Raw genomic sequence first — 27,445 nt, forward strand, 5'->3', positions numbered from 1 at the left:
TGCGCTCGGTGGCCACAAAGCGCCAGCTGAGGGGCCGCTGCGGGCCGAGCGCCGCTGAGCCTGCCCGCCTCCTAAGCTTCACCGGCCGGCCGCCGTGCCTCCGCTGCGTCCCGGCGCCCCGAGCAGCCGCGCGAGTCCGGGCAGGGAAGGCAGAGCCGGGCGGGCGCCGCCTGCGGAGAGACCCGGGGCCGGCCTGCGTGGGGCCGCGCGCGGCGGCGGCGGCGGCGGCAGCGGCGACGACGACGACGACTCCGGCCCGGGCCGGACAGCGCAGGGCCATGGCCGAGGCGGCCCCGGCTCCGGTAAGAGCGGCCCGCGCGCCGAGCGCTGCGAGCCCGGGACGGTCTGGGCGCCTAGGGCTCGGCGCCGCGGACCCGCGGGAGGGGAGGAGGTCGGGTCGCCCGGCCTGTCAGGCGCGGGGCCCCGGCGCAAGGGCGCTCCCGGGGTCCCGCCGGCGGGGAAGGGCCTGAGGCGCCGAGTGGGGACACCGACGCCGAACTCCGGCCCGGGACGGCGGCGCCCCCTCCCCCATCGTGCGGTCCCGGCGCCTCGGGTGCGAGGCCCGGGGCTCCTCCTTCCCATTCGGACGTTTAGAGCCGAGAGCGCGTCTTCCGCTAATGAAAGAGGAATGAGCGAAGAGGGGCTCCTCCCGCTCGGTGTCAGCCCCGCCACTGCCCGCCAGACGCGCGGCCGGCAGGAAGCTTGGTTGGGTGTTTCCATCAGCGTTCTCCGGCTCCGGCAGCCGTCCGCACAGAATCACGTTCGGGGCCGTCCGCCTGAGCCCCGCGCGGCCGCGGATGCGGCGGGCACGGTGGCCCCCGGGCGGGACGAAGGGCTGCGTGAGCGCCGGGGTCCCCAGCGCCCGGTAGATGACGACGCGCGCCACCCTAGGCCCGCCGTCTGTGCTGCTGCTGAACGACTGGTGCGGGTTCCGAGGACCAGATAGCCTTAGACGTGTTTATTCATCCCGCGGCTATTTCCCGCAGGCCGGCAGCGAGCCAGGCCCTCTCCCAGTTGCTAGGGCCGCGGAGGTGACCCACGTCGTCCCTGCGCACAAGAGCCACGTAGAAGGAGCAGGGACCGGCCCAGTAGCATAGGACTGACACGGACGCCGTGCATTTTGTCAGCCAGGAAGCCTTTGGTCGCCCCAAGGAAAGCCGTTTTAGTGAGTCAGGAAACAGAATGGGCAATGGAGTGCCTGGAAAGTGAGGAGGAAAAGAGGGAGCAGGTAGCAATGGGGTGGGGAGTAGGGTAGAGAGGAACGCAGTGTCTGCCCTTGGATCTGTTTTCCTTTTTCCTTTTTTTTTTTTTTTTTTTTTTTTACCAGGGTAAAGATGATCAAGCCTCAATGCCAACCCTATTTAATAGAAATAAAGTGGAAGCTACATAAATTTTCTAGTGCTGGCATTTAAAAAGTGCAAACAAATAGATGAATTTAATTTTAATATATTTTATTTAATCCAAAGCATACAGAATATTTCAGTGTGTAACCAATATTGAGAATGTTTTTTCTGGGGGGCAGGGGACGCCTGGGTGGCTCAGTCGATTAAGGATCTGACTGCTGGTTTTGGCTCAGGTCATGATCGCCTGGTTTTGTGAGTTCAAACCCCCTCCCCCTTCCCCCCCCCCCCATCTGACTCTTAGGCTCTGCACTGGCTGCTTAAGATTTTCTCTCTCCCTCTGCCCCTCCCCCACGTGCGCTGTCTCTCAAATAAACTTAAAAAAAAAAATTTAGAATTTTAGAGCACACACTAGTCGGGGGAGGGGGAGAGAGGCAGAGGGAGAATCCCAAGCAGGCTCCATGCTCAGTGCACAGCCTGAGCCAGAGGCAGACCTGAATCTCAGGACCCTGAGATCGTCACCTGAGCCAAAACCAGGAGTCAGATGCTCAACCCACTGAGCCACCCCAGGTGCTCCCAATATTAAGAACTTACTAATGAAGTTTTCCATTTTCCCCCCTCATACTAAGTCTGCAGAATCTGGTGTGTGTTTTAAACTTCCAGCACGTCCCAGTCACAATACCCACATTTCAAGTGCTAATAGCCACATGTGGTTCCCATATTGAATGGTGCGGGTCTGTCTTTACCGAGAAGAATTAGGAGACATTGAACTACTGACCATAAAAAAGAGAAAAGAACAATGTCCCTAAAAGTGTGGAAAGCGTTGGCATTCAGAGCATAAGTGGAGAGATTAGTTTTAAATAGGATGCGTGCAACCTTTTCCTGGGGGAAGGAAGGAAGAAAGCATGGATTAAGCTACTGATGAGTTTGAAGTGAGAAGCCAGTGTAATAGGAGAAAGTTGAGAGAGTTGCAGGCCACTCTTTCTTCTCAAAGTAGGAGGCCATGTTGTCCCCTGAGGTTGAGGGGGCCTGCAGTGGACAAGGGTCTCACTGCCCCACGTGTGCTCTCTGAACCACCAGCATCTGCATCACCCGGCAGCTTGGTAAAAATGCAGAATCTCAATTTTCCTCCCAGGCCTGCTGAATCAAAGTCTGCATTTTTATTTCTTAGTTTATTTATTGTAGAGAGAGAACGCGCGCGCGTGCAAGCGAGCAAGCACGAGTGGGGGGGGGGGGGGGCGGAGAGATGGAGACAGAGAATCCTAAGCGGGCTCCACACTGTCAGTGCTGAGCCAGATGCGGGGCCGATCTCATGACCTGAGCTGAAATCAAGAGTTGGACGCTCAACCGTCCAAGTCTGCCTTTTAACGAGATCTGCAGATGATTCTCGGGCACGTTAGTTTGAGAAGCGTTGTACTAAAAGTTTAAGGGGTGTGCGGGGGGTTGCAGTGGCTACTATATGGAATGGGAAGAAAAGCGTAGGGGGCACCAGGCAATGTTGAGTTCCTGCTGAGCTTAGAGACCACTGGTGTGGGGTGACACCAGTTTTCCCTGTCGTGTGACTTCCTTTAGTAGGGTTTACCAGCTTGCTTACAGGAACAGAGAAGGAACAGTTAGACTGATTCAGAGCTGGAGCAGGTGAGGCAGAAAGACAGAAAGGGGTTGAAGGTGGTTGAAATGATGCACCGAGGAAGGAAACGAAGCCTGTAACGGGCTGGGAAGCCAGGAGCAAATGGCTTGGGCAGGGGTTTAGTGGGATTGCAGAGCAGGTGGTGGGTGAGCTGGAGAGATGGGAGGTTGTGGCCGGGGAGCGGGTTGTCAAATTCGTAGAGTCGCAAGGCTTTGTGGAGGTCATTCTGGTCCAATCTCCCCTATGTTGTAGGCTCTTTCTTTCTTTCTTTCTTTCTTTCTTTCTTTCTTTCTTTAATTTTGGAGAGAGAGAGAGAGACCGACCATGAGCTGGGGAGAGGGGCAGAGAGAGAGAGAATATTTTAATGTTTTATTTATTTTTGATAGAGCGCAAGTGGGGGAGGGGCAGAGAGAGGAGAACAGAGGATCCGAAGCAGGATCTGCACTGACAGCAGTGAGCCCCGTGTAGGGGTCGAACCCAAGAACCGCAAGATCATGACCTGAGCTGAAGTCGGATGATGAGAGAGAAAATCTTAAGCAGGCTCCACGCTCAGCGGGGGCTGTGTCTCATGACCCTGGGATCATGACCTGAGACAAAAGCAAGAGCTGGACACTCAACAGACTGACCCACCTAGGTTCCCTGGAATTTCTTTTTTTTAATATTCATTTTATTTCACAGCATTTTCAGTGATGGGGCAGCCTGGTATTTTCTTGGAAAGATCTAGTTTCAAAAATTATTTATGTAGGACAGAGTTTGCCTGCCTGAAAATTCCATGTTCTAGTTCTGCCCTCTGGAATAAATGCAATATAATATTTAAAATATTAAACATTAAATAAAAAATGATAATGTTCTGGGGGCACCTGGGTGGCTTAGTCAGTTAAGTGTCCGACTTCAGCTCAGGTCATGATCTCACGGTTCGTGAGTTCAAGCCCTACATTGGGCTCTCTGCTGCTCTGCTCTCAGCGAAGATTCAGATCCTCTGACCCCCTCTCTCTTTGCCCCCCCTCCCTGCTCTCTTGCACATGCATCCTCTCTCTCAAAAATAAGTAAACGTTGGGGCGCCTGGGTGGCTCAGTCGGTTAAGCATCCGACTTCGGCTCAGGTCATGATCTCGCGGTCCGTGAGTTCAAGCCCCGCGTCGGGCTCTGTGCCGACAGGTCAGAGCCTGGAGCCTGTTTTGGATTCTGTGTCTCCCTCTCTCTCTGACCCTCCCCCGTTCATGCTCTGTCTCTCCCTGTCTCAAAAATAAATAAACGTTAAAAAAAATTTTTTTTAAATAAAATAAATAAACGTTAAAAAAAATTTTTTTAAATAAAATAAATAAACGTTAAAAAAAATTTTAATTAAGGGGGCTCCCGGGTGGCTCAGTCGGTTAATCATCCGACTTTGGCTCGGGTCATGATCTTGCGGGTTTGAGGGTTCGAGCCCTGCGTCGGACTCTGTGCTGACAGCTCAGAGCTTGGAACTGCTTCAGATTCTGTGTCTCCTTCTCTCTCTGCCCCTGCCCCTCCTGCTCGCTCTCTCTCTCTCAAAAATGAATAAACATTTAAAACATTAAAAAAAATTTTAATTGAAAAAAGTCTGTTCTGCCTAACGTTTTAGAACCATCAAATATTTGAAAATATGTTTTCTCCATACTCAATGCTCTCAGCTTTTTAAAGTATTACAGAATGGTACGGTTGAGGTTCGTAAGCAGGGTGGTGGACAGGGCTGGAGCATAAATCAATAAAGGATTTATCAGAGGGCAGTGAGTTCAGAGGAACCTAGAAAGATCTGGTGCACGTAGGCCTTTTCCAGAAATAGAGGATGCAGCAGCAACCCGAGCCTCTGGACAATTGGCTCTACAGCGTAACACCCCAGGGGATAGGCCAGGCTGGTTCTGAATCCAGTGTCCCTCACTGACTTCATTCATCCCTGAACCGCCAAAGCGGTCCTCTTGGCTTTTGCTGCTGACGAGCACCATAAAGATGAAGCTTTTGCAGGCAGTGCTAAAACTGTATTTAGATGAATCACAGCTGGTTAACCAGCTAACCAGTCCTTCTTTGATTTTAGTTTGGCTTAGGTTCCTTCCAACACTCAGTGTCTTGTCTCCTCTCTCCACCGCGTACAGACTTCTGAATGGGACTCTGAATGCCTTACCTCCCTGCAGCCCCTTCCTCTTCCCACGCCCCCGGCAGCAAACGAGGCCCATCTGCAGACGGCAGCCATCTCCCTGTGGACGGTGGTGGCAGCCGTGCAGGCCATTGAGAGAAAGGTGGAGGTCCACAGCCGGCGCCTCCTGCACCTGGAAGGACGGACGGGGACGGCGGAGAAGAAGCTGGCCAGCTGTGAAAAGACAGTGGCTGATCTCGGGAACCAGCTGGAGGGCAAGTGGGCCGTGCTGGGGACCCTGCTGCAGGAGTACGGGCTGCTGCAGAGGCGGCTGGAGAACTTGGAGAACCTGCTGAGAAACCGAAACTTCTGGATCCTGCGGCTGCCCCCGGGAATCAAAGGGGATATCCCAAAGGTAATTCCCTCGCCCCTTCTGGGTGGAAAGTGGTACCACTAGTCCATAGACTAGGAGTAAGGGATCCTGTTGGCCAGTCAGGCTAAAGGAGCGATTAAGTTGGGTTTTGTTCATCTATTTGGGAAACATTTCACGTTCAATTTAGCTGTGATTTGAATTGAAGTGTCCGACTGAAGATTAGAAACCTCTTTCCAATTCAGAGTTGGCTACCTGGCAGATTTTGTTTTTCTCTTCAGCTTTCTCCTGTTCTTTATCTCCGAGTCCCTTTTGTCTTTGTTAACCTGTCTGCTTCGTTCTTGGTGCGGAAGCTAAATTAAATATCATTTCAGTCGGCCCTTATGAATTTGTTGGTAATTCTGGTGAAAGGAGGAGTCTGGGGGAAGAGCTGGCAAGTAGATGGTTTGGGGCTCTCCGTAGGCCTAGGATTGGCATGATCCTGCCCTTTAGTACCCTTTACGGAAGTATGTTGTGGGGCTAGGGCCCGGCCCTTCTGCAGGGAGTGGCCCATACACCAGAAGAAAATAAACTTCATTCTTAATCTATGGAACATAGCCTCGAGGCATCTGGTTTTCCTGAGCACGTACTGTCTACTGAATATCTATATCCTGGAGGCACAGCACTGAACAATTCATGTAAGCTTCTCTGGAGCTTAAATTTTAGTGGAGAAAGACAGAAAATATAAACAGACAAGAATATAAATCCCTTTAGGTGCAAGTAGATTAAAAAAAGTGCTATTCGGTGATTTAGTTCTTGGTGGGTTTTCAGAGCAGCTCTCATAAAGGTGCTAATATTTAGGCTGAGACTGAATGACAGGAAGGACGCAGCTGTGAGAAGATCTGAGGAAGAACTTTCTAGGCGGTGACGATGCCCCGTGCAAAGTCCCGAAGACAAACAAACGTGGAACACTGAAGGCAAGGGGAAACCCATTAGCTGGTATGCGGTGAAAACAGGCCTGTGCCTAGAGAAATGGATGAGGTCACGTCATTTAGGGCAGTGTTTTTCAGCACTGACTGTACATAGGAATCACCCGAGGGCTTTTTCCATTTTGGTGGGCATCACACCTAGAGATTCTGATTTAGTGGGTCCTGGATGAGGCTAAAACACAAATCTTAACAGCTCTGTGGTGGGGTCTAATGTGCAACCGGGGCTGTGAATCACTGATGTAGGGGTCTGAGACCAAGGTGAGGAATTGGTTTTATCTTGGGTATAATGGAAAGAAATTGAGGGTATTAAGCAGAGGAGTTCTATCTGGTTGATATTTTGAACAAATCACTTTGCTCCGTAGGAGACGGATCAGGTTGGTAGGAATAGAGGCAGGGAGAAAACAAGAGGCAGCTGCAATAGTGGGAGGGATGAGAGTGGCTTGGGTGAGGGTAGCCGTGGTGGAGACGGATAGTGGGCAGATTCTGGACTTTTGGCGGAGATGCTGGGTAGAAGTCACGGATGGGAATTTGGTAATGAAGAACAACGATAATTTTAAATTTAGTGTGTGATAATTTACATAGAACTTGTTCTAAGTGCTTTGGTTATTTTCATAGGAACCCTAACTTGCCCAAGATCATTTAGTTACTAAATATAAGTAATAGAGTAGTATTGCAACCCAGCTGGCTCCAGAGCATATGCTCTTAACCACCTTAGGTTTACTGACTGTTAGGCTTTTGGCTCCAAGAACCCGATGGATGGTGGTGACATTTACTGAGATGGGGACTATCTTGAGGAGTGGGAAGGAATTAGGAGCTCTCTTTTGGCAGTATTAGGTTTGAGGTGCCCGTGATACAGTCAGGAGAGATGTTAAGTGGTCCCCGCGGCTCAGAGCAGAGTAATATTTGGCAGTCATGGGTGCACAGACCCTGTTGAAAGTCCTGAGACTGGAGGTGATTGCCTCAGGAGAAAGCATGGCGAAGCAGGGAGAAGAGTCCAAGGACCATGCTCCAGGGGCAGGCAGAGCTGGCAAAGGAGACCAAAAGGAGTGGCCAGCGAGATGGAAACAAGATAGGAGTGTATGTGGCATCACAGGACGAGGAGGAAAAGCATTCAAGGAGAAAGCTGTCATTTGGATTGCATGTCACTGAGAGGTGTAGAAAGATGCAGACAGAGTATGATTTGGCAACACAGACCTGGCCGGAGACCTTGCTAAGACGCGGGGCATAGAAGTCTGGGAAGGGCAGGTTGAAGAGTGAGTGGGAAGGGAGAAAAGGGAGAGAATGATGACCGATGCCTCTTTCCAGGTTTGCAGGGAGGGATATCAGAGTCAGCATCTGATAGAGAACCTTCCCCAGTGTGTTTTACTTGTGTGTCTGGAGCCCCTCCAGGAGTTCTTTGGGATAATTTATACTTAGTATTGCCATAAGATTAGTAGAAAAGGTAAGTTAAGATTAGTAGAAAAGGTAAGTTAAAGTGTGCACCCATTGTCTTACCTAGATAAATGGATAATGTTTAAACTCTCCATCTTAAACTCCAAAATCGTATAGAAGATAATGTGATATTTCTTTAAGATATCTTCATAAAGTTAGAACATATTAGAGATTTATTAGCTTTAAATATGGGAAGCAAAATTTGCATTTTTGCTTTGTTGAAAATACTCTTCTTATTCTGTCTTTATTATTTTTTTTATGTTTGTTTATTTCTTTTTGAGAGAGAGAGAGAGAGCTGGGGAAGGGCAGGAGAGAGAATCCCAAGCAGGCTTCTCACTGTCAGCACAGAGCCTGACTCAGGGCTCAAACTCACGAACCATGAGATCATGACCTGAGCCAAAATCAAGAGTCGGACACTTACTGACTGAACCCCCCCCCCGCCCCCGCCGCCAGGTGACCCTGTCCTTACTTCTGAGTGCCAAGTTCAGAATAATCTTCCCTCAGTTTTCTTCTTACTTTCAATTCTAAACTGTGGTAAAATGTGCACAACCTAAAATGTACCATTTTCGCCGCGTTTAAATGCCCAGTTTAGTGGTACTCAGTACATTCACGTCACTGTGCAACTACCAACACCATCCATCTCCAGAACTTCCCAAACTGAAACTCTGTCTCCATTAAACGCTAATCCCCCAGCCCCTCTGCCCCGGCCCCTGGCGCCCACCATTCTGCTTTCTGTCTCTGTGAATTTGACTCTTCGGAGTCCCTCATATAAATGAGATCATACACTATTTGTCCTTCCGCGACTGGCTTATTTCTCTCAGCACAACATCTTCCAGGTTCACCCATGTTGTATCAGCATTTCCGTTTTAAGGCTGAATACTCCACTTCTCTCAGAATTTTAAAGGCATCGGTCCTTTGTCTCATAACATCGAATGCCATTGATGATAAACCTGAATACCAAATCAATTCCAAATTAATATTTCTGCATTAATTCCAAATGAACACCAAATCCGTTTACAAGAAATCTGTTCTCTAGAATCTTCCCATTTGTACTTGGTTTTTTTTTTTTGTACTTGTTTTTCTAAAACGTGTTGAGGGTGTGTCTTCGTGTAGGTCTTTTAACATTTGTGTCACACACTTGGTGTTCTCTTTCATTCGGAAGATGGGTGTCTTGTTCGGCCCTGGAAACTTTTCTTCCATAATCCTGTTTGTAGAATATTTCATCCCCATTTCTCCTGTTTTTTCTGGAACTACCATCTGACTCATGGTGGGTTGTGATCTTTGTCTCTAACTTTCCCTTCCTATTATTCACCTTTTTCTGTTTTTTATTTCAAAAGAATTTTTTTATGTTTATTTTTGAGAGAGAGAAAGGGCGTGAGCGGGGAAGGGGCAGAGAAAGAGGGAGACACAGAATCTGAAGCAGGCTCCAGGTTCTGAGCTGTCAGCACAGAGCCCGACAGGGCTCAAACTCATGAACTGTGAGATCATGACCCGAGCTGAAATCAGACACTTAAGCGACTGAGCCACCCAAGCACCCCCTATTCGCCTTAAAAAAATTTTTTTTATTAAAAAAAATGTTTTTTGATGTTTATTTACCTTTGAGACAGAGAGCGTGAGCGGGGGAGAGGCAGGGAGAGAGTGAGACACAGAATCTGAAGCAAGCTCCAGGCTCTGAGCTGTCAGCACAGAGCCCGACGCGGGGCTTGAAGCCACGAGTCATGAGATTGTGACCTGTGCTGAAGCTGGTCGCCCAACCGACTGAGTCACCCAGGTGCCCCTCACCTTTAAAAATTTTTTTTTAAGTTTGTTTATTTATTTAAAAAAGAATTTTTAACATTTATTTGTTATTGAGAGACAGAGACAGAGCACAAGCATGGGAGGGGCAGAGAGAGGAGGAGACACAGAATCTGAAACAGGCTCCAGGCTCTGAGCTGTCATCACAGAGCCTGATGCGGGGCTCGAACTCACAAACTGCCAAGATCATGACCTGAGCTGAAATCGGACGCCCAACTGACTGAGCCACCCAGGCGCCCCGTATTTATTTATTTATTTAGAGAGCGCACGCATGTGCAAGTGGGGGGAGGGAGAGAGAGAGAATCCCAAGCAGGCTCCGCACTGTCAGTGCAGAACCTGATGCAGGGATCAAACCCACGATCCATGAGATCCTGACCTGAGCTGAAATCAAGAGTCAGATGCTTAACTGACTGAGCCACCCAGGAGCCTCTTGTTCATCTTTTTAGAGTTTCATCACCTTCCTTTCCAGCCTTTCTCATTTTTATTTTAAAAATTACATATTTAGGGGCGCCTGGGTGTGGCTCAGTTGGTTGAGTGACCGGCTTCAGCACAGGTCATGATTTCATGGTTCATGGGTTCGAGCCCCGCGTCGGGCTCTGTGCTGACAGCTTGGAGCCTGGACCCTGCTTTGGATTCTGTGTCTCCCTCTCTCTCTCTGCTCCTCCCCCACTCACGCTCTGTCTTTCTCTCTCAAAAATAAATAAACATTTAAAAAAAATTACATATTTAATTTTCAAGAATAGTTATTTCTATCTCCTTTTTTTGAAGCAACCTGAATTTATTTAAATGGATGTGATATTCAAATGTCTCTGGGAATATGTATTAGAGGCGTGTTTGATTTGTTCATTGTTTTTTTGTTTTTGTTTTTTTTTCATGTTTGTTTATTTTTGAGACAGAGAAAGACAGAGAATGAATGGGAGAGGGTCAGAGAGAGGGAGACACAGTCTGAAGCAGGCTCCAGGCTCTGAGCTGTCAGCACAGAGCCCGACGCGGGGCTCAAACTCACGGACTGTGAGATCATGACGTGAGCCGAAGTCGGATGCTTAACCGACTGAGCCACCCAGATGCCCCTGTTCATTGCTTTTCTTCTAGGATCGTTTGTAGTGTTTGTGTATCCTCACAGCATCATTTTTTTAATATTGAGTAAACCTAGGTTGTGTATCCATAAGTGACAGGCTCAACTGATTAATAGGTTAATGACAGGAAGCTGGCATGTCTCCTCGGCCACTGTGTGAGTCTGTTTAACCAAAAGATCTTTCCTTTACAGCAGAGAGCTGCCTCCATTGATGCTAGACATAGTTGGGCTTTGCTTTGAGGTGCCCTGGTGAGGAGCAAGTAGGGGGTGCAGGGACCACCCAGAGACCAGGAGGGAAGCGGTACTCTGTGTCATCACATGCCCCCTGGAAGTGCATGCTGTCTCCAGGCGGGCTGGACTGTTAGATGTCCTTAGAGGTGATGTCCGCCGTTTCAGCTCTGGGGTAAACGCTGCCGCTTCCTCCCTCTGCCAGGGCAGTGGAGGGGTCCCTGCTAGTCCCAAGATAGACCTTCAAACTGCAACCCATAATCACTTTTCTTCCCACTCATTCATTGTCTCTGCCAGCTTTGAGCTTGGAAATCTCTGGCTTCTTCAACTGCAGTCTGTCCTTCGCGGAGTCGCGGAGCTGCGGCTTCCTCTTACACCCTGGACCCCAGAGTGTGCCCATCGTTTGGGTCTCGGTGCGAAACTCATCAAAAACTCTGGTCTAGTGATGGCTTCTCCTTATTCTTGGCATTGCTTTAGATTTATGGGGCGTCTAGGTGGCTCAGTTAAGTGTCTGACTTCGGCTTAGGTCATGATCTCGTGGTTCATGAGATCAAGCCCTGCATTGGGCTCTGTGCTCCCAGTGAGGAGCCTGCTTTGGATTCTCTGTCTCCCTCTCTCTCTGCCCCTCCCCTCCTCAAAAATAGAAAAAAATTAAAAGAAAAAAGATTTAGTCCCTGCTGATCTTATTTACTGTCATTTCAGTAGAACTCAGGGAGGGAAGGAAGATACATATGTGTTTAGTTCATAGCCTTGAACCAGAATCCCATCCTGATCCTTTTTTTTTTTAATCATTATTTTGTCATGTGTTTTTGTTGTAAGGTGTCACAAATCTTTTGTGTAGTGACATTAGATACAATTATGTCATCTACACTTGCCCTCACCCTGGCTTCAGGTGCTGAGCAAGTGTAAAGTAAGTAATTTAAAGTTCTAGCCCCTAAAGAACAAAATTTCTAGTTGGAAAATGAAGCAATTAGAAAATAAACCCAGTTGCCTCATAGTATTGTATAGACCTTTGACTCTTAATGGGTATGTTAAGTTTATGAAAATAAATATGTATGGTTTTCATTGAATTTTTTAATTTTGGGAAAAAAGTGTGTGTGTGTGTGTGTGTGTGTGTGTGTGTGTGTGTGTGTATAGTAGATACCAGAAATGTTTCTTCTTCTCTGATCTTATAGCATCCTGTTTTTATTTTACGGGTGGTGTAATATCTCTCAAATCTTTGTGGGAATACTAGTTAGGAGGTGGTGGTGGTTTGTTTTTGTTTTTTAAATTCTGTTGCCTGGGTATTTGTTTCCTTCCACATTTTCCTCCCTCATTTTAGTCTTTCTTGTTCAAGTGGCTGACTTTGCTAAATGGGCATTGACACTTAGTGCTTAGCTTGTATTTCAGAATTTAACTACAGGAAGCTGTCCAGTGACAGGAGGGTGAGCTATCCTTATGACCAGCTAGATGCCAGAATGAGGTGATAGTGCCCATACTAGGTACCTTAAATTCCCCAGGAAACTCTTATACTTCATTACAGAAGAACCTTCCATTTTTCACCTAGGGAAAAGTGCCTAGCTTTGGATGAAACGTTGCCAGAGGGTGGGGGGATTCTGTTCTGCATATGACCATTCCCTACATGAAGCCCGAGCTCCCAACTCGGCAGGCTTCATCATTGTTCTCTGAAAGTAATCTCCGGTCTTCCATGCTTACATGTTTTTCCTGTTCCCATTAGGCCTGTTAATAACCCACCAGAGCCCCATCTCTTCTAGACTCATCCCAGCCCTATTATAGCTCGATATCCAAAATTTCTGGTCCATGTCTTCAATTTGAATGTGACCATATGCTTATTTTGGGCAGAAACCATATTTTTGTAATCTTGGCACTTAGGATAAAGCTTGTACGTAGTGGGTATTCAGAACATGTTGTATTGTGTGAATTATATACTGCTTTGCATCTGTGCCTCTCTCCGTGAGGGACTGTTTACAAGTCATGTGCTCCAACCTCCCAAAACTCGTCGCTCTAAAGTTTATTGCCTTTCTCCTTGAAAATGTCTTCAACTCCTAGAGGTCGGGTCTGTGCCCTGTTTTTCCTGTATCCCTCCTGCATCCCACACAGTCTTTGTGTGACAAGTAGGCACTTAGTAAGATTGGCTAAATGACTGAATTGCAGTGGGAGGGACTAACTCCAATATGATTATAATTTCAGGTGCCTGTGACATTTGATGATATCTCCATCTACTTTTCCACTCCAGAGTGGGAAAAATTAGAAGAATGGCAAAAAGAGCTTTACAAGAATATCATGAAGGGCAACTACGAGTCTCTTATCTCCATGGGTGAGGCTAAGTTGGCGCCTTTTGAATGAGGGGACCCCAGCTCCACGGGGGCTTAGAGCAGTCCCTTTCCCTCCAGTGGTCCTCATTTTCCCTCTGTCCCCACACACTTCAGATTCTAGGTGCAAGCCAGAGATTTCCAGTTCACCCTTCACAAGTAGGAAATCATAATCTCTCCTGCCAGTTCATCGGATGGAGAATGAAGCTCAGGGTTAGGGGTCTCCCAGTTGCAGTGGTTTCCATAGGTGTTCTTCACGTTGAAAGGGCCTTGTTCTCCCCCTTGAGGCAACTGTCCCTCTTCCTCAGTGAAAGCAGCAGGTGGGCAGTGCTAAAGTAGCACACATGCCTTTCCCATCACCTCTCCTCTCGTGTGCGTTCCCAAGAGATGTCATCCGTACAGGAGGGGAACGGAAGGGGAGGAGTGCTCTAGAATCTGAAACAACTTCCCTGGGACTGTGGACCTCAAAGCCTACAATTCAGCCTTAATGGCAATTAGTTGTCATCCTCATTGAGCTCTTTGTCATATCTCCTTTTCCTTCTTCCTCTCCTAGATTATGCCATGAATCAACCTGATGTCTTATCTCAGATTCAGCCGGAAGGAGAGCATAACACAGAGGAGCAGGCAGGACCAGAGGAGAGTGAGATTCCCACTGACCCCAGTGAAGGTAAGTAGGAGACGAGATGATCCCCTCCTTGTCTCCCCTTCCTGGTCAGAGACGATGGCTCAGAACTAAGTAAGCAGGGCTTGGGGCTTCTAGAGCCTCTCCAATCTCAATCAGCTAGACCGTGAGTAACGCGTGACCCTCAGACACTTAAATAGGAGGGAGTATTAGAGATTGCCAGTCCGTGGCCTGTCCCCACGACTACCTCACCTCTGAGGGCTATTCATGGTGTTCCGTGACAGGTTCCCACACCTAATTATCTGGTAAAATTAACATCCGTAGATGGCAGGGGAAGCGGTAATGCTTTCCTGGAGGGAAGTGGCTTCAGTGAATATACACCGGGCGGGTCAGAAATGGTGGGGGGGGGGCGGTGGGCGTCCGCAGGGTCCCTCAGAGATGCACTTAACCGGCGGAGCCCAATGATGGCCACCTGGGCAAACCTCACCTGGTTTGGGAGCCAGCTGTCATTAATGAGCCCTCCCTACTTTATTTGGTTGGCAGCTGCCTGCTGTTGTGTGCAAAGACTGCTCAGCCAAGTACAGTTGTATTGTTTGTCTCAAGTCCCACCCCTGCGGTCAGAAAAAGCTCACCATTTCGTTCTTTGTTGGACAGAAAGCTCACAGAAAGTTCATCCTTCAGACCACTCTATTAGATGAACTTTTCTTGGAACCCACCCCCTCTCCCGGGCACTATTTTTTTCCTAATGTTTCATTATGAAAATTTCTAAATAGAAAAGTTGAAATAATTTTACAGTGAACACCTAGATACCTACCACCTAGATTCTGTCACTAACAGTTTACACGTATTTATCCATCTCTGCATCCCTATCAACCCTTCCTATTTTCAGTGTATTTCCAGTTCAATACACACATCAGTACATTTTCCCATAGGGGCGCCTGGGTCATCTCAGTTGGCGTGGCGCCCAACACTTGATTGTGGCTCAGATCATGATCCCAGGGCTGTGGGATTGACCCCGCACTCAGTGTGGAGCCTGCTTAAAATTCATTTATTCTCTCCCTCTCTCCCCCCTCTCTCCCTCCCTGTCCTCCTTTTCTTCCTTCCTCCCTCTGCCCCTCTCCCCTGCTTGAGTTCTCTCTCCTTAAAAAAAAAAAAAAAAAAAAAAAATTCCCCATATGTAGTTCAGTATGAATATCATTAGCCTAGAGTTCAATATATATTTTTTTAAGTTTATTTATTTTGAGAGAGAGAGAGTACGAAGAAGAGCAGGGGAGGGGCAGAGAAAGAGAAAGACAGAATCCTAAGCAGGCTCCGCACTGACAGTTCAGAGCCCAACACGGTGCTCGAACCTACGAACCATGAGATCATGACCTAAGCCGAAACCAAGAGTTGGACACTTAACCGACTGAGCCACCCAGGAGCCCTGAGTTTTTTATTTTTAAATGTCTGTTTCTTTATTTTGAGAGAGTATGCGAACAGGCGAAGGGGCAGAGAGAGAGAGGGAGAGAGAGAATCCCAAGCAGGCTCCACGCTGTCAGCACTGAGCCCAACGTGGGGCTTTATTTCCCAAACTGAGATCATGACCTGATCTGAAATCAAGAGTTGGACGTTTAACTGACTGAGCCACCCATGCACCCCGACAGTCTCTGAATTTTGAAGAATGTATATATCTGCCACACATTATGTTATTCTACAGTCTCTGTGGGTGGTGGTATTAAGCAATCAAACAGGTTGAATTTGACGAACTTTATATCATGGATCTAAGTAATGAATCTAAAATCATATCACAAAGATGGGTGACTCGATTACAGAAATTATTGGAAATTATGCCGTAGTTGATGTTATTGGCTATCTAACATAGTTTTCAACCAGTATAAATCAGTGTGTCATCTTATTTTTGAGGATGAATGGAAAAGGTGTAAATAATTTGGTTTTATAATAATATATGAAAATTTCATTTAGCTGCCAGTTTCTCTATTTTTACCATGGTTTTTTTTTTTTTTTTTTTTTTTTTTTTTTTTAATGTTTGTTTATTTTTGAGAGAGAGAGAGAGAGTGCACGAGTAGGGAAGGATCAGAAAGAGGGAGACACAGAATCCGAAGCAGGCCCCAGGCTCCGGGCTGTCAGTACAGAGCCCGACGCGAGGCTTGAACTCACGAACCATGAGATCATGACCTGAGCTGAAGTCGGATGCTTAACCGACTGAGCCACCCAGGCACCCCTTATCATGGTTTTTAAGGCTCCATTTGTGGGTGGTCAACCAAATGTATTAATACGTGTTTACGGAAAATTAACAAACAGTGTAAGCATTGAATTTCTTTAATGCTCTGGTTTGATTCCGTACAGTTTTAGCTTACATTGGTGATTATCAACCTAGGTACTTACTAGAACTTGAGGACAGGCTTCATATTATTTGGGCAGATCAATATATAGCATTTTTAAAACCCCCTCAGATGTCTCTACTTTAGAATCCTTTATATTTCCCCCCTTATAGATTTAATCATATATTCATGCCTTTTCATTCATTTAAGCCTATTTTCTGTTGGTTGCTGAAATTGTCAACTTGGCAAGTGAGATGATTTTTAAATGGTTTCCTGTGTCTTTCCAGTACTGCCTCAGTACTTGTTTTCTTAAAAAAAAATACGCGGGCGCCTGGGTGGCGCAGTCGGTTAAGCGTCCGACTTCAGCCAGGTCACGATCTCGCGGTCCGTGAGTTCGAGCCCCGCGTCAGGCTCTGGGCTGATGGCTCGGAGCCTGGAGCCTGTTTCCGATTCTGTGTCTCCCTCTCTCTCTGCCCCTCCCCCGTTCATGCTCTGTCTCTCTCTGTCCCAAAAATAAATAAAAAACGTTGAAAAAAAAAAATTAAAAAAAAAAAATACGCTCCAGTCTATTCTGGGGGGTCCCCAAGGCCACCCCCAGGTTCGGTCCTTCACTAGGAGGACACGCAGGATTCAGCATAATGTCATGCTTAGGGCTGAGGTTTATTACAGCAAAAGGATACAGAGCAAAGCCAGCAAAGATAAAGGGTGCCCAGGGCAAAGACTGGAGGGAACCAGGGGAACCTTCCAGAGTCCTCTGTCAGTAGAGAGTCTCTCTCAGTAGAGTCTCACAGGACACACGCGGTTCCTCCAGCAGGGAGTTGTGACAACATGCGCAGCATGTTGTCTCCCAGAGAAACTTAGAGACTTAGCATCCAAGGGTTTCACTGCGAGCTGGTCACATAGGCATCCTCTGCCTAGCATATTCCAAAGTTCTGGACTCCCAGAAGGAAAAGAAACGTTCCGCATAACCTCCGCTGCACAAACAACTAGGCCAGGCGAAGCCCTCCTAACATTTGGGGGAAGTTTCCAATTGGTGTAGGGACGTAAACCTTGCAACAGGCGTTTCTGACGACAGGCAGGCTCAGGCTGTTGCCTTAACGCAGGCCCAGCAGAGTTTTCTGCTCCTAACACACACGCAAAATCCCAATTCCTTTCAGTGGAGAATAAACCGGTTATTAGGGTGCATACAAATACTAGGCAGAGGTACTCATTCTAGGCCACTTTAGTGACATAACTAATAAAATACCTTTTTGATAGATTATTCTCCATTTAGGTGTTGTTGTTGTTGTTGTTGTTGTTGTTTTAAAGTAATCTCTACACCCAACATGGGGCTTGAACTCACAATCCTTTGGTCTCATGACCCTGAGATCAAGAGTTGCATACTCTACAGACTAGGCCAGCCAGGCACCCCTCTTCCCTTAGAGTTCTAACCATTTAAATCCTATTTTCATCTTGTTCTAATGGAAACACTAATCATTTTTGTTTTGTTTGTTTGCTTTTTTACTTTTGTGCAAGCAGCTTTTCTTCCATAAAGGAACATCATATTTTTAAAAATCAATTTTAGGTGTGCCTGGGTGGCTCAGTTGGTTAAGCATCCAACTTTGCCACAGTTTGATCTCAGTTTGTGAGTTCGAGCCCTGCATCGGGTTCTGTGTCTCCCTCTTTCTCTCTCACTTTCTTTCTCTCTCTGCCCCTCCCCCCTCCCCCTGCTTGCACTCTGTCTCTCTCTTTCTTAAAAATAAACTTTTTTAAACTTTTACTTATTTTTGAGAGACAGAGAGAGAGCATGAATGAGGAAGGAGCAGAGAGAGAGGGAGACACAGAATCTAAAGCAGGCTCCAGGCTCCGAGCTGTCAGCACAGAACCCGATGCAGGGCTCTAACTCATGAACTGTGAGATCATGACCTGAACCGAAGTCAGATGCTTAACCATCTGAGCCACCCAAGCACCCCTAAACAAATTTTTTTAATCAATTTTAACACATTGTATAATTTATTATTGTCAGTGTATTTATATTGGAATAATTGATGGACTTCTAGAAACCTTAGTCTTCTGAAATAATTTGGATTTTATCCATATTTCTCATAAAATAAAGCCCATTATTATTGTATTACATTTTAGAGCTTTAGAAAGAACTGTGCGTTACAATAAAAATATGTAGTTAGAATGGATTTGAGGATAGTAATGGTACCATGCGAGTCCCCTTCCTTTTTATGGCCAAATATCTTGGAATTAATGTTACATTCTGTCCCTATCACCATCATCTGAATCCAATGAAGGGAAAGAGAAATTGTTATACCTCCCTAGGCAATGGTCATGGATACCTATTGATGTGTTGGATAAAATTCCATACAATCAGTAGAGAAGAGTGGTGAATGGGAGAATACAGAAAAATCTTGAGATTTTCTGAAATTCTTCTTTAACTCTATTATTAGGGCCAAGTGCAGATCAGCTGTGTGGGGGGTGGGGTGGGGGCATGGCCATTATTTGGTCACTAACGGTTTGAATATTGAACTCCCAAGTTTTTGCAATTCTTTGGAGAAAAACTACCCAAGAAGTTCCAATGGAATAATTACTGAAAGTCCATTATCTTTGTCCTTCTTCTAGTTCAGAAGCCATGAACTCAAGCAATGATTCTAAAATGACCCAAAAGTAAAACAAATTCGTTTCTAAGTCTTACACCTCTGGGGAGATCTCCTTGGTCATGGTTTCAGGTGCATTGCCATTAGCCCCTGTTGATGCCTGTTGACCCTAGTCCAGTGAGGCCATCGTTTCCTATACAAACTCAGTGATTAAGGCGCATCCCAGTATGATACCCCTTTGATTTTGCTTTATCCTATTTGAAAACAAGAATCATCCTGGGAATGATAAAACTCTGAGGTTTTAACTCACACAAATACTTAACACATTCATCTGGCAACGTTTCCGTTCCACACCTGTTTCACAAAAAGTTTAAAAAAAAATTTTTAATGTTTATTTATTTTTGAGAGAGAGATGATGGAGTGCAAAAGGGGAAGGGGCAGAGAGAGGAGACACAGAATCCGAAGCAGGCTCCAGGCTCCCAGCTCCCAGCTGTCAGCACAGAGCCTGACGCAGGGCGTGAACTCACAAGCTGCAAGATGGTGACCTGAGCCGAAGTTGGATGCTTAACCGACTGAGCCATCCAGGCGCCCCTCACGAAAAGTTTTAAAAGAAAGTTTTTATATTTTTACCAATGGTTGTTTCATGTATCAAGTATTGTTCATTGTCTCCTTAAAAAGTCAGATCTATGTACCATTTTTAACTCCGTTTATAACACCTTTGTATATATCCCAAAACCTCAAGGTTCCATCTCCTTTTCAGACGGCATGGGTCCTTACCTGTTTCACACACACACACACACACACACACACACACACACACACACTCACACTCCAATTTCCTCATAGTTAAAATAATATTTAACTGGTGTAGACGTTAAATTTTTATATTTTCTTGTGATCAGCTTTTCTGTTTTTAACTACCTCTCAGACCTAGAACCTCAGCATTTTTTGACTTCCTCCTCATTGCTATTCAGGTTTTCTCTATTCTCTGGCTTTTCCAAAGCCTGCTGCTTGCATGAACCTACGATTTGACTTTCATTTTGTTTCTGTAAGTATCCACCGTTGGGACTCCGCAGGCCTGTGAGGAATGTGCTCTGAAAGTTGTGGTGGCCCGGCCGGCAGCTGCCATACTGTCACCGAAGTCGGACGCTTAACCGACTGAGCCACCCAGGCGCCAGTGGGTTTTAATAAAGTGGAGAACTGGGTTGTTTTTTTACCCTTCCATAACTTTTATGGTTAGCTGCTAACAAAAGATTGGACAGAATCCAAATACCCATCAGTAGGGGACCCTTGAATAAACAATGGTATAGCTACCTAGTACAGCTCTAGAAAGGAATGAGAAAGATCTCTGTACATTAATTTATGTTTTATCTTTATTTTTGAGAGAGAGAACGTGAGCAGGGGAGGGGCAGAGAGAGAAAGAGAGAGAGATACCAAATTGAAAGCAGGCTCCAGGCTCTGAGCTGTCGGCACAGAGTCTGACGCGGGGCTCAAACTCCCACACTGTGAGATCATGACCGGAGCTGAAGTCGGACACTTAACTGACTGAGCCACCCAAGCGCACTACCTTGTAATTATTTTATATAATTAAAAAAAAACAATTAAAATTTAAAAATCAAGCATAGGCTGAAATAATTAAACTATATAATTCATGTGTGACATAAATACATAAAATAGATTTCTTTCAAATGGCTTTAAAACATAATATTTGAGGTGCCTGGGTGGCTCAGTTGGTTAAGCATATGACTTCGGCTCAGGTCATGATCTGGTGTTTCGTGGGTTTGAGCCCTGCATTGGGCTCTGTGCTGACAGCTCAGAGCCTGGAGCCTGCTTCGGATTCTGTTTCCTTCTCTCTCTGCCCCTCCCTCACTCATGTGCTGTCTCTATCTCTCAAAAATAAATAAACATTAAAAAAAAGTTTTTTAATAAATAAAACATAATATTTTAACTATATATCCCTAGAGGATATATAAAAGAGTCACAAAATAATCTTAAATCAAGTTCATATTTTTGTTTATAACGTTGCTATTATTTTGACACACGTCTTCAGATAAAGCAAAGATTATATTAATGTCATTAGGAACCAAAATTTTCAAGGTAAGGAGAAAAGATACAAGTATAAAATGAAAGGATTTAATGAAAGCCGTGTAATCTTACATATGAATCATGAATATGAATGTAAACTCATGACATTTTTTCTAAAAGGTATGTATTTCAATAGCTGTGTCCATTGAAAAGAGAAGTAACAACAACCTGTTAACTGTTGGCATCCTCATCATCCAGATTGCGGTCTCTAAATTCTGTTTCTCAGATCAGTGATTGTGCTTGGAACAGGAAATGTCCAGGATGAACCTGGGATAGTCTGTCATGCCAGAAATGGAAGAAACTAGATGTCTGATGATATGAAAAGACATGGAGCCGCTCTGAAGAGGCTCCCACTGGCCAAAGAAGGCACAATTTGAGCAATGGATTGAAACTCATCAAATATATTACACCCCCCCCCCCCCGCAAAAAAAAAAGTCAAAACCACTTGAATCACAGTTAGAGGTTTCTAAAGCACTGTTTTAAAAGTCTCGTAGTTTTGATGAATAGTTCATCCTCTGGATGTCTAAAAAGACCCTCTTCGTTACACCTAGTCTGTCCCCTCCTGCTCTTTTCCATATATGTGTGTGGGTATAAAATCTGGAAGAAAAAAAGATATGGTTGGACTATGTTTAGTACATTTCAGCCTGTAGTTTAAAGCAGGAAGTTGGAAAGGCAACCTGCTGTGTGCACTAGAACCTGTATTTTCCTGGTCTTGCTGCATAACCTGAGAGTCTTTGGGGCCTTAGTCTTGTCCACGTCATATTTCTGCTTTAGGCACACCAAATTTCAGTGGACTCTAACTGATTTTAAAGGCACTGGGCAGAACAGTGAGTTCTGCTCATTTGCTACAAATAAAACCAGAACCTACCTACAAGGCTTTTTTGAGAAATAGTATAGTTTGAATTTACTCTCTGTACCTTCTCAGCTTGCCAGCTTGTCCTTTTAGGCCAAAAAAGGCCATATAGGCCTTGGCTCGAATAGCAAGCACAGCTGTTTCTGTACTGACCAAATGAGGCATGTTACGTGCAAAGCGTTTGGAGGCTGTTCTTTTTTTCTTTCCAGAAGAATCCACTAGGCCTGAGGGATTTGGAAACACTATTCTTCCCTCTCCTGGGGGTTCAGGGAACAATGAGCTGTATCATTTAATAGGCAAAAGTAATATGATCTTGGGGCACCTGGGTAGCTCAGGTGGTTAAGTATCCAACTTCGGCTCAGGTCACGATCTCGCGTTCTGTGAGTTCAAGCCCTGCATCGGGCTCCACTGACAGCTCAGAGCCTGGAGCCTGCTTCAAATTTTGTGTCTCCCTCTCTCTGCCCTTCCCCTCCTCACACTCTGTCTCTTTCTCAAAAATAAACATTAAAAAAATATTTTTAGGGGCACTTGGGAGGCTCAGTCGATTAAGCATCTGACTTTGGCTCAGGTCATGATCTCGTGGTTCGTGGGTTCAAGCCCTGCATCGGGCTCTGTGCTGACAGTTCAGAGCTCAGATCCTGGAGCCTGCTTCAGAGTCTGTGTCTCCCTCTCTCTGTCCTTCCCCTGCTTGCTCTCTCTCTCTCAAAAATAAATAGACATTGGGGTGCCTGGGTGGCTTGGTCGATTGGGTGTCTGACTTCGGCTCAGGTCATGATCTCACGGTCTGTGAGTTCGAGCCCTGCGTCAGGCTCTGTGCTGACAGCTCAGAGCCTGGAGCCTGTTTCAGATTCTGTGTCTCCCTCTCTCTCTGCCCCTCCCCTGTTCATGCTCTGTCTCTCTCTGTCTCAAAAATAAATAAATGTTAAAAAAAAAAAATAGACATTAAAAAAAATTTTTTTTTTTAATTTTTTAAAGTACTATGATCTTTTAGAGCCTAGAACTGAGAACCTGAAAAGTATGTTTCTGAGGAGTCAGATCTGTGTTTAAATAGGCCTAAGTTTGTAATTCTGGGAATGTATTTGTTTTTTAATTAACATCTAAGAAAAACTTGTTGGTCAATATTGTTTCTTCTGCCTTTTTCCTGCTACATTTTAAAGCAGACCTTTGATAATATGGCATTTCACCATACATACTTCCTTACTGGCAATTTATTTAACCTCTGGGGGCCCTCTCTACCGAAATGGAGAAAATATTCCCTACTTTATTATTTCATTAAAAAGCTGTGAGAGAAGGTGAAAACATTTTGGAAGTAAGAGTGCTAACAAAATGAAAGCACTACTGATTCTAGGTTATGTCAGGGTGTCCTCTCCAAGGTAAAAACTGATTTGTTTTAAAATGAAAGTAGTGAGGGACACCTGGGTAGCTCAGTCGGTTAAGCGGGCAACCTTGGTTTTGGCTCAGGTCATGACTATCTCACAGTGTGTGGGTTTGAGCCCTGTGTCGGGCTCCCCGCTGGCAGTGTGGAGCATGCTTGGGATTCTCTCTCTCTCTCGCTCTCTCTCGCTCTCTCTCTCTCTCGCTCTCTCTCACTCTCCCTCCCTCCCTCCTCACTTGCCCTCTCCCTCAAAATAAATAAACTTAAAAAGTATTCTAGAAATGTGGGTGTGCCTAGGGCACTCATACTGTATTGAAAAAAAATGAAAATAGTGAATCAAGGGATGCTTGGCTGGGTCAGTCGACAGAGCATTCGATTCTTGATCTTGGGGCCACGAGTGAAAGTTTACTAAATAAATAAAAAGAAAGAAAATAGGCTTCGGTATACCATGTAAAAATACATAAATCAGGTTCTCTAGATGTATGCCTTTTTTTCAAAGGCTGGTTTAGTTTTGGTTTTCCAGTTGGAGATAAATATTTGGGCAAAACATAGTGTTCAGCACACCAACCCAATCATTGTCACTTTTGGAGTCAAGCCCTGAAGGCCATTCTCTTTTCCCCACAAATAGAGCCTGGCATTTCAACATCAGATATTCTGTCTTGGATCAAACAAGAGGAAGAACCCCAGGTTGGGGCCCCACAGGAGGCCAAGGAGAGTGACCCGCACAAGGGTGCCTATGCTGGTGAGTGAGGACTTGGAGATGCCCCTGTCCAGATTCTGCTCAGGCCAGGACTGACTGAGGAAGCGGCAGGTGGGGGGCGGGGGGGGGGGGGGCGTGTTGTGGAGGCAAGGATGGGGAAGAAGATTGGGGAAAGGGGGAAAAGGACACACTCAAGTAGGTTAGAAATAATGAAATCAAAGTAAGATGAATTTTATGTGTGAAAACACACCCTTTTAAGTGTAAAGACAAAGTCGATTTGTTAGAGGGAGAAAGATAAGTGCCCATAGGATGTACCAAAAGTAGGAGGATGAGGAAAGACCGAAGACCATCTGAGGATTGTGTAGAAAGGATAGAACAAAAACGGGGGGAGGGCATGAGCCATAGAGACAAGAATGTCCTTGGAGAGGCGCAAGTGTTGACAAAGCTCTCCCGCGGGACAAAGTGATGGCAGAAGCAGCAAATAGCTTCCTTCCCAGAGATTTAGCACCATCTATATTTTGCCATCTGAATTGTAGAAGAGAATCCCAAGGTCAGAAGGAACCCATTCATATATATGACTTGCTGCAGCCTGTTTTAAATATCTTCTATGCCCTGTGTTCCATTAGACTCTAGGAAACAAATAAAAAATACCAGTTGGTGCTCTTCCAGATATTTATATCGGACACCTCCCCCCGCCCCAGGACTGGGCACGCCCACTGTTAAGTCTCCAGGGTGAGTGGGGTGGATGACTTCTATAAGAGAAATCAGGAGTTTGGAGAAGATCCATTAGTTTTAGTTTAGGTGTTTAGTTGCGGCCTCTAGCCAGTTGTGAAGCCGGAATTGGGCCTTGCAAGATTGGCGTGACATGGTCGGGTGTGATTTGGGAAGCTGGGAAGAGACGGATGGAGGCTACAAAAGGGAGGGCAGAACGAGCAAAGATTCAGAGCCAGAAATGTGGACTGGATTTTCAGGCAAAGTAAAGAGAGCTAATAGTCATGAAGCATTTATCTGGCCGACCGAAGAGAAGTAAGAGTAGACGAATGTGTCATTTTTAGGCCTTGTGCCGGGAGTTGCCATCAGACGGCTGTTGACAGGGGTGACCCTGAGTCCTTTCTTTCAGATGAGGAGCTTGTCATCAAAGCTGAAGGCCTTGCCCGAGCCTCCCTGTGCCCCGAGGTTCCCGTCACCTTCTCTTCTCCACCACCGGCAGCGAAGGACGCTTTTTCCGATGTGGCTTTCAAAAGCCAGCCGTCTGCGTCCATGGCACCTTTTGGACGTCCAGCCGCCGACCTGGCCGAAGCCTCTGAGGGACAAGTGACTTTCACGCAGTTGGGCAGCTACCCCCTGCCGCCTCCGGCCGGGGAACAGGTATTTTCGTGCCACCACTGTGGCAAGAGCCTCAGCCAAGACATGTTGCTGACCCACCAGTGCGGCCACACAGGTGAGCACCCCTTGTCCTGTGCCCAGTGCCCTAAGCACTTTCCCCAGCAGGCCGACCTCAGCAGCAGCTCCCAGCCCCACGCCAGTGACACGCCCCCCACCTGCCCGCACTGCGCCAGAACTTTCACTCACCCTTCAAGACTCACCTACCACCTCCGGGTCCATAACAGCACCGAGCGCCCCTTCCCCTGTCCCGACTGCCCCAAGCGCTTCGCGGACCAGGCCCGGCTCACCAGCCACCGGCGAGCGCACGCGAGCGAGAGGCCCTTCCGCTGCGCGCAGTGCGGCCGGAGCTTCAGCCTGAAAATCAGCCTCCTGCTGCACCAGCGGGGGCACGCGCAGGAGCGGCCTTTCTCCTGCCCCCAGTGCGGCATTGACTTCAATGGCCACTCGGCCCTGATTCGCCACCAGATGATCCACACGGGCGAGCGCCCTTACCCGTGCACTGACTGCAGTAAGAGCTTCATGCGCAAGGAGCACCTGCTGAACCACCGGCGGCTGCACACGGGCGAGCGGCCCTTCAGCTGCGCGCACTGCGGCAAGAGCTTCATCCGCAAGCACCACCTCATGAAGCACCAGCGCATCCACACGGGCGAGCGGCCCTACCCCTGCGCCTACTGCGGCAGGAGCTTCCGCTACAAGCAGACGCTCAAGGACCACCTGCGCTCGGGCCACAGCGGGGGCTGTGCGGGCGACAGCGACCCCTCTGGACAGCCGCCCGACCCCCCGGGGCCACTCCTAACTGGGCTCGAGACTTCTGGCCTGGGCGTTAACACCGAAGGTCTAGAGACCAGTCAGTGGTACGGGGAAGGGAGCGGAGGGGGAGTTTTGTAAATCTCGCTCCTTTCGCGGTTCTCCGTGCCCGCTGGCCCCTGGGCCCTCTGCAGTGATCGCCGTGTGGCACGTCCGTGAGTTTGGGATCTTACACACTTGACTACAGGCAGGCCGGAATTTGGAACTTGACAACATTACGAGAACACCACACTCTGAAACCCAGAAAGACCTGGAAAGGGACCCAGCATCCCGATCGTTTCAAAAGTATTACCTAAGCAGAAGTTGTATAAGAATGTTATATACGAATGTTGCAGAGAGGTTAGGAAGCAAGATTTGTCCTCTGGTAATCCATCACGGGGTCGTAAGGTAATAATGATTGTGGCTCTAGGTAGGAAGAGCCTCCAAGGTTCGAAGCCCATCCTGAGGCATGAGAATGTCTCACCGAACCTCTGGTTAATTCCTTGATGGTGAGGTGGTTGTTAGGAGGGAGTGCTGGAGCCTGGGTCGCGTACGCCCCTTCCTGACACCAGCTAAAATCTGCTCCTGTGCTGATGTACTGCCTCTCGAGATGAGAATTCAAGACTGCCTTCCTAGGTTTCCTAGATTAATTCTTCGAATACATTTTGTTAATATCGGGGGAGCAAGAAGCCTGACTTTAAAAGCTCCTTAAGGAGAACAGTTCCTGACTTTGAATAGTTTGGTTTGAAGAGTTCAGGATCTTATTGGCATTTAAACTGCTAGGAGCCTTTGTGGAGGTCCCCGTTAAAAAAGCGGGAGCAGTGTCCTTCGCCCCAGCTTTTAAAATCTAGAGAGCCCAGAGAAATGACAGAACAGCCTGAAATTTGTGCCTGAACCATGACATATAAATTTATGTCAGATTTTCCTTATTTCCAAGCTAATAAGCTGGTTTTTCCATTCCTGCTGTCTCATCTTCTTGACAGTCATCAGCAGAAAAGATCACGGCGCTTTCCAGAAGCGTTACGGAGTTTCAGAAAGTGCCCGTGGCTCTCAGCTTTCCTTTCCTCAGTAGTGAGATGATGGTGCTCTCCTGCAGCTTTCTTGAGTTATCAGTGTCTGCGCGCCCCTTCTGGCTCTCCCCATTGGCAGTGGGCAGGCTGAAGGGCTTTGTGGGTCCCTGAGCACTAAGCACCAGTACAGACAAGGACAGCCCCTTCTTGTCTGTTCTGCTTTTAGGGACCTTGGCTCCCGTGTGCTCGAGATCATTCAGTCAGAGGAGGGCGTCGGAGTGTGGTCCTGCTACTAAGTGGCTTTGCAGTGGGACGTAAGTCCCTTTCCCTGTACAGACTGCAAATTTTCATCTGCAAAATGATGAGGCTGGTGGAAGGGAAAAAAAGTGAAATTAACAAAGAAATTAACAAAACTCGTGGTTCATTTCTTCTGCCAAAATTCTATCTCTAACTCTGGCTTCTCTCCAGGCGAAGCCAAATAAGACC

The 27,445-nt window shown here is 46.9% G+C and overlaps 1 protein-coding gene across 1 annotated transcript; it reads left to right on the forward strand.

The window, feature by feature from the left end:
- On the forward strand, window positions 1–26,878 carry ZNF398 (zinc finger protein 398). The gene is made up of 6 exons (XM_042974781.1): window positions 1–302; window positions 5,081–5,476; window positions 13,118–13,244; window positions 13,793–13,906; window positions 23,706–23,819; window positions 24,898–26,878. The coding sequence occupies exons 1-6, from the start codon at window positions 279–281 to the stop codon at window positions 26,049–26,051; spliced, it is 1,929 nt and encodes a 642-aa protein (XP_042830715.1). The 5' UTR covers window positions 1–278; the 3' UTR covers window positions 26,052–26,878.
- Window positions 26,879–27,445: the final 567 nt, after the last annotated feature.

This window comes from Panthera tigris, chromosome A2 (genome assembly GCF_018350195.1).
Source record: "Panthera tigris isolate Pti1 chromosome A2, P.tigris_Pti1_mat1.1, whole genome shotgun sequence".
Taxonomy (NCBI): Eukaryota; Metazoa; Chordata; class Mammalia; order Carnivora; family Felidae; genus Panthera; species Panthera tigris.